At 53.5% G+C, this 10875-nt stretch overlaps 2 protein-coding genes across 3 annotated transcripts in view; one reads left to right on the top strand and one right to left on the bottom strand.

Annotated features, from left to right (window-relative positions):
• Positions 1 to 136: 136 nt before the first annotated feature.
• Positions 137 to 5195, bottom strand: Myl11 (myosin light chain 11). Its single transcript, XM_050165906.1, has 8 exons — positions 4671 to 5195; positions 2667 to 2702; positions 1407 to 1499; positions 1124 to 1199; positions 907 to 1011; positions 738 to 816; positions 423 to 471; positions 137 to 333 (listed from the first exon to the last, which is right to left on the bottom strand). Exons 2-8 carry the CDS (start codon positions 2667 to 2669, stop codon positions 229 to 231), a joined length of 510 nt encoding a protein of 169 aa, XP_050021863.1. The 5' UTR covers positions 2670 to 2702; positions 4671 to 5195; the 3' UTR covers positions 137 to 228.
• A 239-nt stretch (positions 5196 to 5434) lies between these two features.
• Positions 5435 to 10875, top strand: part of Tbc1d10b (TBC1 domain family member 10B) — an 11611-nt gene continuing 6170 nt past the window's right edge. Inside the window, exons 1-4 of one of the 2 annotated variants that reach the window (XM_050165980.1) lie at positions 5435 to 6621; positions 9632 to 9731; positions 10009 to 10116; positions 10215 to 10321. In XM_050165980.1, the coding sequence (XP_050021937.1) occupies positions 5711 to 6621; positions 9632 to 9731; positions 10009 to 10116; positions 10215 to 10321 (1226 nt within the window). In that variant the 5' untranslated portion in view covers positions 5435 to 5710. The remainder of the gene's footprint in view (positions 6622 to 9631; positions 9732 to 10008; positions 10117 to 10214; positions 10322 to 10875) is intronic. The other variant, XM_050165979.1, reaches the window with a different exon arrangement.

Here is a 10875-nt window from a genome sequence, read left to right as displayed (position 1 = left end):
TCCCAGCAGGAATGGGGCTGCCCGCTGCGGGCCTTCTGGCTTCTAGTTAGTCCATTGTTAGCCACTCCTGTCTTGCTGGGCGGTGCTTCAACCTCCCGCCTGAGTTCGCGCTTAAACAAACTGAAGTTGCCACCAATAAGAAACAAAGACCAGTTGAGTTTTATTGGGGGTCGGGTGAGAGTTGGGGAGGCTAGATGCCTATGTAGGTCTTCTGAGACCTTGGGTCCCCTATTCCTGGTCCTTAGCGTCACCGTGTGTGATGACATAGCAGATGTTCTTGTAGTCTACGTTGCCGCCCACATCTGGAGGGAAAGCTGCCCACATGTTCTTGATCTGTGGGAAGGTGTAGGAGTAAGTTTAGGAGTGGTCCTCGAACTCCCACTGCCCGAGTCCTCCCTCTTCCCAGGCCCTCCCCAACTCACCTCCTCCTGGGAAAATCTGTCACACTGTGTGGTGAGCAACTCCTCCAGGCTGAGAAGGTGACATTTGGGAGGTGAGATTGGGTTTATAAATCCTGTCCCCTCTCATTTCCTTCCTGTTACCCCATTCTTCGCTGAAACCAGGGTGGCTCTTGTTAGTCTGGCTCTCTCCCAAATGCTGTGACCTCCCATCTCAAGTTTCTCTCCTCAGTTGCTGTGAAAATGCAACCCAGTCACCCAGTCCTTGCTGCTCTCTCGTTCCGCCAACCCCGAGCTCTGACATAGGAACCTAGGGAGCTACTGAAGGGGGCCACTCACAACTGCTTTTTGATGGTGCCCTTGCCCTCTGGGTCCAGGACCTTGAAGGCTCCGGTGATTACATCCTCAGGGTCCGCACCTGAAGGGTCAGAGGACACATGAGTTCAGCGAGCCCCTGAAGGTCTGGGAAGATGGAACTAGGGTCTCGAACCGAGGACATTTCACTAACCCTTCAGCTTCTCCCCAAACATGGTCAGGAAGACGGTGAAGTTGATGGGCCCACTGGCTTCCTTCATCATGGCGTCGAGTTCCTCATTCTTCACATTGAGACGGCCTGAACGGGGTGAGCAGCAGGGATTGGAGCGGGGTGCTGGGGACCAGAAGCCACTGGAGTCCCCTCAGCTTCCATAGCTTTCACGGTCTATGGGCGGGAGTAGGGGGCTCACCCATGGCTGCAAAGGTGTCCCGGAGATCCTCCTTGTCGATAATGCCATCTCGGTTCTGGTCAATTACAGTAAAAGCCTGTGGAGGGTAGGGGTGGAGACAGGTGAAGCCAGGAATGGGCCCGAGGCTTCAGCAGTGCTGCCCCAGGCAGATCAGATTTTGGCTCTCGGCCAGCTGACCCCCCCTCCACCCTTCACAAGGAGGGGAGGAATTCTAAACCTCCCCTCAACAGGTGCACTTTCGGGGGTGGGGGATGGGGGACTTTCCTTAGCTTCCCTTGCTCACCTCCTTGAACTCCTGGATCTGAGTCTGGTCGAACATGGAGAAGACATTGGAGCTCCCTTCTGCTGCTGCCCTTCTCTTGGCCTTCTTGGGTGCCTGTGAGGGTAGAGGTTGAGAAGGAGCGATGGCCAGCAGTTCCTGTACCTCCCTCCTGGGAGGTAGACCAGACTTCTGTTGTCGTTAAAGGCTGGGTCTCATGCGGTAGCCCCTAGACTTGCTACTTGGCTGAGGATGACCTGACCCTTCTGTTTGCTTGCCTCCGTCTCGACCTCCAAGCGCAGCATCCTAGGCGGCCACGTCTGATTTTATTCGGTTGCCAGTCAAGCACTACCAGTTACTGAGTTACATTCCCACCCCCTCTTTTTCTTATGTCAGGTGCGGGCTAATCCCAACAGAGGCAGAGGCAGGCAGATAAAACCACAAAGAAAAAAAAAAAAAAAGACATTGGTCTCACTACTTAGCCCCGGAGCTCATTGTGTAGACCTTGACTCTCCTGACCTCGCAGAGAGGCATCTAACTCTCCTGAGTCCTGGGATTAAAGACATTCATTACCACCCCCAGCTCCTCCTTCTCAGTCTTTCTTTTTTCTTTTGAGCCCAGGTCTCCTTATGTTGCTCAGGCTGGTCTAGAACTCCTGGACCCCAGTGATTCTACTCCCTCAGCCTTGGAAACAGCTGGAATTATGGCCATATACCACCATGCCTGATCAGATTCAGAGTTCTTTGAGTCCTTTTTTCTAAACTCTCTTTCTCTTTTTTGGTGCATCTTGGCTAAGAGGGCTCGTTTTGGCTGTATCTTGGCTAAGAGGGCTCATTTTGGCTGTATCTCTTACATGCCAGCTATAGCTCCCGGGTCCCTTCATCCTGTCCAACAAGCACCCTTCTCAGGACTCTGGGCCTGCTAACTTGGCGCTCATACCTGCTAGCTTAATCTATTCCCTGTCCCTATCTGAACCTCTACTTCTCACTTATCAGATGGGAGTGGGATCATCTCACTGGCCCGAGGACTTTAGAGATGAGCACAGAAAGGATGGAGCAGACTTTGAGCGGCTCTGACCCCCCCACTCCCCATGGGTGACCATCCAAGCATGCTGTCCTTGACTGAGTCCTTCAGCCCCTGCACCCTCTGCTCCACTCTGGTGCTGAGAGACCATCCATACCTCACCTGTAGTTGGACTGAGAAACACCAACTTGTTTTTCTTTTTGAAGGGTGAGGCTACCCTGAGTTAGTGGCTTTGGACTGTGGCTGGGGATCCACACTCACCATATCTTAGATCTCCTGGGGGCAAGGCAGTGGCTCCTGCTGGAAAAGGCAGAGGATCTGCTTGGGGCAGCTCTTCTGGGGTTATATAGTCCTGTCCCCACAGCCCTTAACATACCATGGTAACCTTAGCCCTGTGGATACCCACCCCAGATACTAAAATAGCCCGGCTCAGGGGCCTCTCCTTTCTTGGAGGCCTGCAGCAGCTGGAGCCCAGAAAGGGAGGAGGGAGTAAGTCTTGGGATGTAAGTCTCATTAGGATAGACAGGAAGAGATGTTCTTTCTCCCCAAAGGGACTGGATTGTGCCAGAAATCAGAGAGGCCCCACCAATCCATAGTTCTAGGGGAAAAGAACCAGACCTTGGGCCCCTAAGTGGGGTGGCTCAGATCCAAACTCAGTAAGCATTTAATGCAGACCTACAATGTACTTGACCTTGTGGGTTTGCTTTAGTAAGTAAGCAAGTGATGTCAGTAACAGAACTCAGCGGAAAGCTAAGAAAGTGATTCAGGTGAGGGCTGATGGTCAGACATGCAAGAAAGAAGGCACAGCACGTGGGCAAAGGTCGGGACAGTGAAAGGTCAGCTGTTAGGTTCGCCAGAATTGTGATGGGGCTAGATGTTCAGGGTTGGCCACCAGATACTGCGGGGTGTTCAATGGCAAGCAGAGATGCTGGTGAACTTGGAAAGGGTTGAAGAATCGAGGCTGGACCTCAGAAGAGAAGTGACAAAGGCCCCAAGAGGGAAGTGCTAGCTGTCACCTTCTCCCTAGGTAGCACAGCCAGCGACTTCTCCTTCCTGGGAAAGAACTAGTTTGGCTGACTTTGTGACTTTGAGGTCCCTTCTCATAAAGTTCTGGGTCTCAGTGCCACATTCTCCATGCAATGGAGGTCTGGGGCGACAGCAGCAGAGGAAACCCCAGGTTGGCAGTGACACCCATCTCCTGCTCCCTTTAGGACCTGATGTCCTGAGGAATGTGTCTCCTCCCTTCCCTCCTCCAGTCCATGCCAATGCCACTAAGACATTTTCTTTTCTGGGCACTGGGGCCCAGCCACCTGTTGTCTCTAAGAAGAGAGAAGGAGCCACCCTAAACTTAGCAGCTGCCCTTAGCCTCCTGCACAGCCCCCCCCCCCCCGCTTTAGTTGGCAGCTGTTTTGCCTTATATGGGTACCGTGGGGGTCTACGTCATGGAGGAGCCCACTCATTAGTGGGTTCCGGGAGGTGAGAAAGACTCTAAAAAGGGAATGGGCCTGGGGGCATGCTCAGTAAACTTGAATCAGGTGGAAGATGGAGAAGTGGAGAAAAAGACCCGATAGGTCATTCCAGGGTCTGGGCCTGAGTTGGGAGTAGGGGAGTGAGCCAAAAAGACTGGGGAGCCTCACAACTCAAAAGCTAGTGGAGAACTGGGAAGTGGAGAGTAGGGTTCACTAGAATTTCAGAGTGTAGATGCTGTGTTCATTTGGGGGCTCAAGAGAACAGAGGCCAGAGGAAGCGGTGTGTAGAAGCTAGAAGGTCAGTGCTCATAAGGTCTGATCTTTATGATTTTGGTCTGAGGGCAACCTTGAGGGCTCATGAAATTGGAGTCTAGGTTAGTAGGCACTGAGTTCTAAAGTGATGTGATAATGACAGGGCTTGGTTCTTGAATCCTCCAAAGAACAGGAATATAGATATGGAGGGTTCAAGGTACTGAGGATTCACAGATTTGGGTTCTGATATGGAAACATCCCTCCCTTCCCGCCTCAGAATCAGCATTCAGAGGGATAAGGTTTGAGAAATCGCAGCGTTCGGGGGAGAAGCCCAATTTATGTATGAGAACTTAGAGAAACCTGGTCCGGGATTCCTGCCTGAAGTAGGGAATTCAGAGAAACGAGCCTTTTAGAAGATGCTGACTATAGTCTAATTAGAGGCATCACGGTGGGGAGTGCTGGATGAGGACACTAGGTTTGTGGTGCACTCAGGAGCTGAATGAATGGAGGCCCTTTTGGAAACCCAAGAAGACCAGCACGGAACTCTTATTGGCTAGGAGCCGCAGCGAGGATGCTCCAGGCTCCTTCTCAGAGATGTCTCCAGCTGTCACCTCCTCTCGCGCTTGTCTCTGGTTGTCACTGACTATTCTTGCTCTGGCACCGCCTGCTGGCAGCACCCTGCCCCTCGAAGCTACCATTTGCTGATCTTCCTAGCCTTCTGCAAAATGAAGAAAGACAGTCATTGGCTGATAAGTTAAGCACAAGTTCAGCCCGCCTCTCTCTAGGTGTCATTCCTTCCTGACCATCTCAGGAAGTCGAAGAATTCTTCAGCCCTTCCTATTGACTGTTGACGCTGTCAGTACATGAATAGACATGGCCGTAGGTCAAGTTGACCGCCCGGCTCTTTTTTCATTGGTTCCCTTTTCTCCGTTTCTATTGGCTAAGAGGTCCTAGGCCCTACCTCTTACTGCCCAGCCCCAGCCTCATTCCCCGCCCTTCCGCGATCACTCACACTTCAGCAGTGTTCATTGGCCAGGAGGCCCAGGGTCCCTTTTTCCTATTGCCTATTTTCTTCGTCCTGCCTCCGCCTTCTTCATTTCCTCTTTCTAGACTACCCACCCTCTTCCCGCCTCCAACCCCACCCTCCCTCCCAGCGATTGGCAGGAACCCAGTTTTCTCTCTCCTATTATCTGTCCAGGTCCTCTGGAGGGGGCGGGAGAAAAGAAAAAAAAGGGGGGGCGCAAGAGGGCCTTCCCTCGCGCAGGCGTAGTCTGGCGAGACTCTGGCGGCGCCTCGGCGTCTGCGCAGGCGCGTCGTCGGCAGCCGGCCCCTCGCTGGGAGGGGGCGGCGCGAGCGCGCGAGCAGGGTGAGAGGCCGGGAGACCCCGGCGCGAGCGCCCCCGACCCCTGCCCCGCCTGCGCGCGCCGCCTGCCGCCTGCCGCCCGGTCCCGCCCCGCCCCCGGCGCGCGCCGAGCCGCGCCCTTCGCCCTCTCTGCAGCCCGGGCGGGCTGCTCCGGGCGGCCTGAGGGGCGGCGCCTTCTGCGGCCTCCGCGGCGGGGGGGATGTGAGGGGCGGCCCACGGCTATGGAGACGGGCCCGGCGCCCCTGGTGGCCCCGCCGCGCCGTCACGGCGCCTCCGCTGCCCCTTCGCCTCCGCCCCGGGGCTCCCGGGCCGGGCCGGTACTAGTGGTGGCACCGGGACCGCCAGTGACTACGGCCACTTCTGCTCCCGTCGACCTGGTGGTCCCCGGGGAGGCTCAGCCCGCCTGGCTTCCAGGGTCGGCACAGACCACGGCCACGACGGCCACGACGGCCACGACGGCCACGGGCAGCACGCTGGTGGTGCTGACCCTAGAGGCCTCACCCGAAGCCGCGAAGACGCAAGAATCCCCTGCACCGGCGACAGAGGCGGGAGCGGAGACCTCGGTGGCCTTGGCTTCGGGAGCAGACGCTCCGAAGACGGAAGAGGCTCGAGCCTCGCCCGTCCCAGGACCAGGGACCCCAACTCGGACCCCTTCCAGAACGGCGCCTGGAGCCCTGACTGCCAAACCCCCGCTTGCCCCCAAGCCGGGAACCACAGTGGCTTCAGGAGTGATTGCACCGGGTGGAGCTGGACAGGTGACAGGTGGACATGGGGCTGCTACATCAGCATCCGCAGGGCCGGCGCCCGAGGACCCCTCGGGGCCTGTCCCAGGCCCTCCCGGGACGGGTGAGGCTCCGGTGGCTGTGGTGACGGTGACCCCAGCTCCGGAGCCTGTTGAAAACTTTCAAGACCTGGGCTCCACGTCCAGCCTCGGACCTGGCATCCCTGGGCCTCGAGGGCAGGCCCCGGACTCCCTGAGCTACTTGGATTCCGTGAGCCTCATGTCCGGGACCTTGGAGTCCTTGGCGGATGATGTGAGCTCCATGGGTTCAGACTCGGAGATAAATGGGCTGGCCCTGCGCAAGACGGACAAGTATGGTTTCCTTGGGGGCAGCCAGTACTCGGGCAGCCTGTGAGTACACGGTGGGCACTCCGTGGGGCTGCCTGTGGAAACTGGGGTGGGGGGAAGGGAAGTGATGCCCCTGGCCAGGCCCGCCCCAGGGAGTCATTAGCAGGAGCCCAGAGCATCCTGGTGTGTCTGTGGCTTCAGAGTCCGGGATGAAGACAATCACCTATGTGGGTTTAATTCTAGACCTTGCCTAGGCCAGTGTCCTTGAGCTAGTGGCGCCCCTGTCTCTGTGCCTCGGTTTCCCCTGTGAACTGAAGGGTTGAGCGAGATGATACCTGCTAAGCAGCGAAGCTACTCGCTGCTTGGTATGAAACCATTACTAAAAGGTCAGATACTCTGGAAGTTTGGTTGGACCAGGGTTCTGTAGAGATCTTGGGTCCCTGAGGGCAGGAAGGATGCAGGCGCCTTCAGAAAAGCAGCGGGCAGAATGGTGGGGTGAGGAAGTCTGGTTGATGGAGGGGAGGCCCTGAAGGCAGGGCTCCTGGGACAGGGCAGGCTTGTCTTTTCACTGAAGGCAAGGGGTGGGGGTGGCCTCTTCCCCATTTCCTCATCTCCCCTGCCCTAGTCGAGCTTTCCTAGTTCCTTCCAGGGAGGGGCCTGAGTCACTCCTAAGGTGGGGGTGTGATCGCTCTGCCTTCTTCCTTCCCCCTCTCTGGATCCTACCATTGTTTCTGTGCTCCTTTAACCTGCTGCTGGTCAGTAACCTGGTTAGCTCAGCCCAGAGCATCGCCTGGGGACGCTGGAGCCAGGCCTGTGCTGAGCAGACTCCAGTAGTACTTTGAAGGCGTTCATCTGGAGGGGCGTTCATCTGGAGGGAATGCCTAAACTGTTGGTTTCAGTACAGTTGCTTGGGTTAAGCCTAGAGACCAGAGGGTTTTGTGAGCACCTGGATGTGAGACTTCTGCTGAGGAGCCTGTCAGTCAGGAAGATGGCTGGGAGTAATCTAGGCAGGGCTTATAAGCTAAGCAAACTCAGAAAATTTGATTGGGCACAGTTGGAACTCTGACTGAAGTTTGATGCTGATCCTTTCTTCTGCACTCTTTTCAGCTCATAAGAAACAAAACTAGCACACTGAGTTGCCTCCCTCAAATAGCGTGGATCTGTGTGAGTAGTGGACATTGCTCAGTACTAGTCAGAGGAACTTGGGTCAAATTCAGTTTTAGAATATTGCTCCTATGTCAGGCACTGTGCTGGGTGCTATTTCTCTTTTTGTAACTTTGTCACTTTAGAGTCTGTCTTCCATGCCAGAGGAATTACCTCTGTGGCAAGGCTGATTGTAATACATTAGAATGAACACTTTCTCTTACAGGGTAAAGTCCACACTCTTCAGCCTTCACACTGGCACCGTACTGCCCAGCCATGCCAGCCACTTTGGTCTCAGCGCCAATCTGCCAGGCTCTGTACTAAATTAGTAGTGGATTATTCAGGCCTCTCCACCTGCCAGGGACGCCCTTCTTCCCCTTCTCTTTCTCCTCCTCCTTTTTCTTCGCTCCTTCTGGTACACTTCTGATGGCCTTTCCTCCAGGAAGCCTTCCCCTGATACCTGCTGTGCTCATAATACTAATGCTTGTGTGAGTTTTTATCATTGCATTTCTTGTGTCAGAGTGGACATGGCTCCCCTTTCTGCTTTGGTTTGATCAGTGTTTATGTATGCAGTGTTTCACCTGCATGCATGTCTGCACACGGCGTGCATCATGTGCTTGTAGTGCCCGGGAGACACAGAGCTTCAGGTCCTCTGAACTACGTTTTTTGCAGACCTTCCTTAGCTGCCATGTCGGTGCTGGGAACTGGACCTGGTTCTCTGCAAGAACATCCAGTTTCTTAGAGCTGAGCCATCTCTCCAGCCCTTTCTCCGTTTGTAAGCTGCAGTGTTCCTAAGGGCAGGAAGGCACCTTCATCTTCCCATCTCTGAGAGTGGAACTAATTTAGGGCGTCTCTGTTTAGGGAGCATCTAGCTCAAAATAAATCAATATACAAGAAGCTCCTATTTAATAGTCTTTTTATGCTCTTTTTTTGTTGTTTTGTTTTTCGAGACAGGGTTTCTCTGTGTAACAGCTCTGGCTGTCCTGAAACTCTTTGTAGACCAGGCTGGCTTCGAACTCACAGAGACCCCACCTGCCTCTGTCTCCCAAGTGCTGGGATTAAAAGACCTGCACCACCAACGCCTAACTTTGCATTTTTCTTATTAGTTCTCATAACTGTAGATAGTGGCATCCCGCTTATAGCTGAGGACGACCCCCAGGTTACACACATCAGGGCTTCCAGCTCTAAGAGACATGGGTTTTGACTTAGTCTGTGGAATTTCTAAAATCTGTTCTTGCACTTCCATTTCATTCTCCTGGAACTGGTTCTTGTAAGTAGCCAACCATTGCCAGACAGATGGGGGCACCTTGAACATGGAGCTGACAGAACAGTACATTTGCTTGGGAATCTGGGGAGATTGTAAAGAGGAGTGGAAGTCAGGGATGGTCTAAGAAATCTCGTAAGGTCATTACGAATACTGACTGAGCCCCCTGCTATAGCACCTTACAGGTCCTTTCAGGTAGATATTGTTATTTTCTCTACCTTACAAATGAGGAAATTGAGGCTTAGGAAAATTAAGTGACTTTCTCAAGGTCACACAATGAATAAATGGTAAAACTAGAACTTAGATCCAGATTTAATACAAAAATGTGGCTTAAGTTTAAATACCATTATTTTTGCAATGCTAGGACTGAATTTAGGGCCTTTGACATGCAAGATAAGCACAGTACTACTGAACTGCGTCACTAGCCAGAATGTATCTTCAGTATCACCAAAATTGGATGTGTCAGAAATGGGATTTAAATTCTGTGTGTAAAGATCTAGTAGAGAAGGAAGCCCTTAAAGTGTGGTGGACAAGGCTTTGGATGGCCAACTATTCAGACATCTGGATGGCACAGTTTCTAGTTTCTCAGTTGAGCCTGAGGCAGCTGGCTGGCTCAGTTTCCCCAGCAGCCCACTGACGTCTTCCATACTTACCCTGACTCTGCAGAGAGAGCTCTATTCCTGTGGATGTGGCTCGGCAGCGGGAGCTCAAATGGCTGGAAATGTTCAATAACTGGGATAAGTGGCTGTCACGGCGTTTCCAGAAGGTTTGAGGGCTGTGTGGTGGGTTGGACACTGTGCAAGGGTGGGGGAGGGGCAATGCTGATGGAAAGCCCAGGAAACTAATAATATCTGCCCTCCTAACACATTGAAGATCAGTGGTGCTGAGCCTTAGGAGGAGCTTTAAACTGTAGCCAGGCCAGGTCCAGCTTTGTCATAGCTGGCACGTGGGAGGAATGTCTCTGGGAGCCTGATGGCTAGTGGGGAAAGCTTGGAGAATGTTCCAGCCCTGAAGCTGTCATCCCTGATGCTACTCTGCCTTAGGTAAAACTGCGCTGCCGGAAAGGGATCCCCTCTTCTCTCAGAGCCAAGGCCTGGCAGTACCTGTCTAATAGCAAGGAACTCCTGGAGCAGAACCCGGGCAAGTTTGAGGTTTGTGCAACTCCGAGGTCTGGGTACACATGGCACTGTCTTTGCAGGAGAACTCAGTTCTCCTGGATCCTGAGGTAACCCCTGCTGTCCCATTGTAGGAGCTGGAACGGGCCCCTGGGGACCCCAAGTGGCTGGATGTGATTGAGAAGGACTTACATCGCCAATTCCCTTTCCATGAAATGTTTGCTGCTCGAGGAGGGCATGGGTAAGAGCTAACTATGTGGGTCAGTAAGCAGACATCTGTGGAAGGTTCTGGGTAGATACAAGGCTTGGTCCAAGCAATTCTTGCTCTCTGGGCTCTTAGAGGAGTGATTGACAATCGGTTGAGTATCACGTAGTGATAAAAGTGTCTGATGAGGGAGAGTCTAATGCGGGTCTTTGTGTAGCACATCAAGGACTATTGAGGTTCTATTTGTGCTGGGTTTTTTTTTTTTTTTTTTTTTTTTGGTTTTTCGAGACAGGGTTTCTCTGTGGCTTTGGAGCCTGTCCTGAAACTAGCTCTGTAGACCAGGCTGGTCTCGAACTCACAGAGATCCGCCTGCCTCTGCCTCCCGAGTGCTGGGATTAAAGGCGTGCACCAGCTTGTGCTGGGTTTTGAAAGATAGTTGGGGCTAGGGCAGGGCAGGGTTTTCCTTCATAGGAACATCTATAAGCAGTGTCTGGATAGTGGGGTTCTGTAGTGCTGAATCTGGAAGTTTGGGCCAGATCACTAAAAGCCAAGGCACTTAGATTTTTGTTCTGTAGGTTAAGCTTCGTCAA

The sequence above is a fragment of the Alexandromys fortis genome, unplaced genomic scaffold, assembly GCF_014885135.2.
Source record: "Alexandromys fortis isolate MF-2015 unplaced genomic scaffold, M_Fortis_MF-2015_v1.1 scaffold_146, whole genome shotgun sequence".
Taxonomy (NCBI): Eukaryota; Metazoa; Chordata; class Mammalia; order Rodentia; family Cricetidae; genus Alexandromys; species Alexandromys fortis.
The sequence above is the reverse complement of the archived record's forward strand: the minus strand, read 5'-3'. Positions and strand labels throughout refer to the sequence as shown.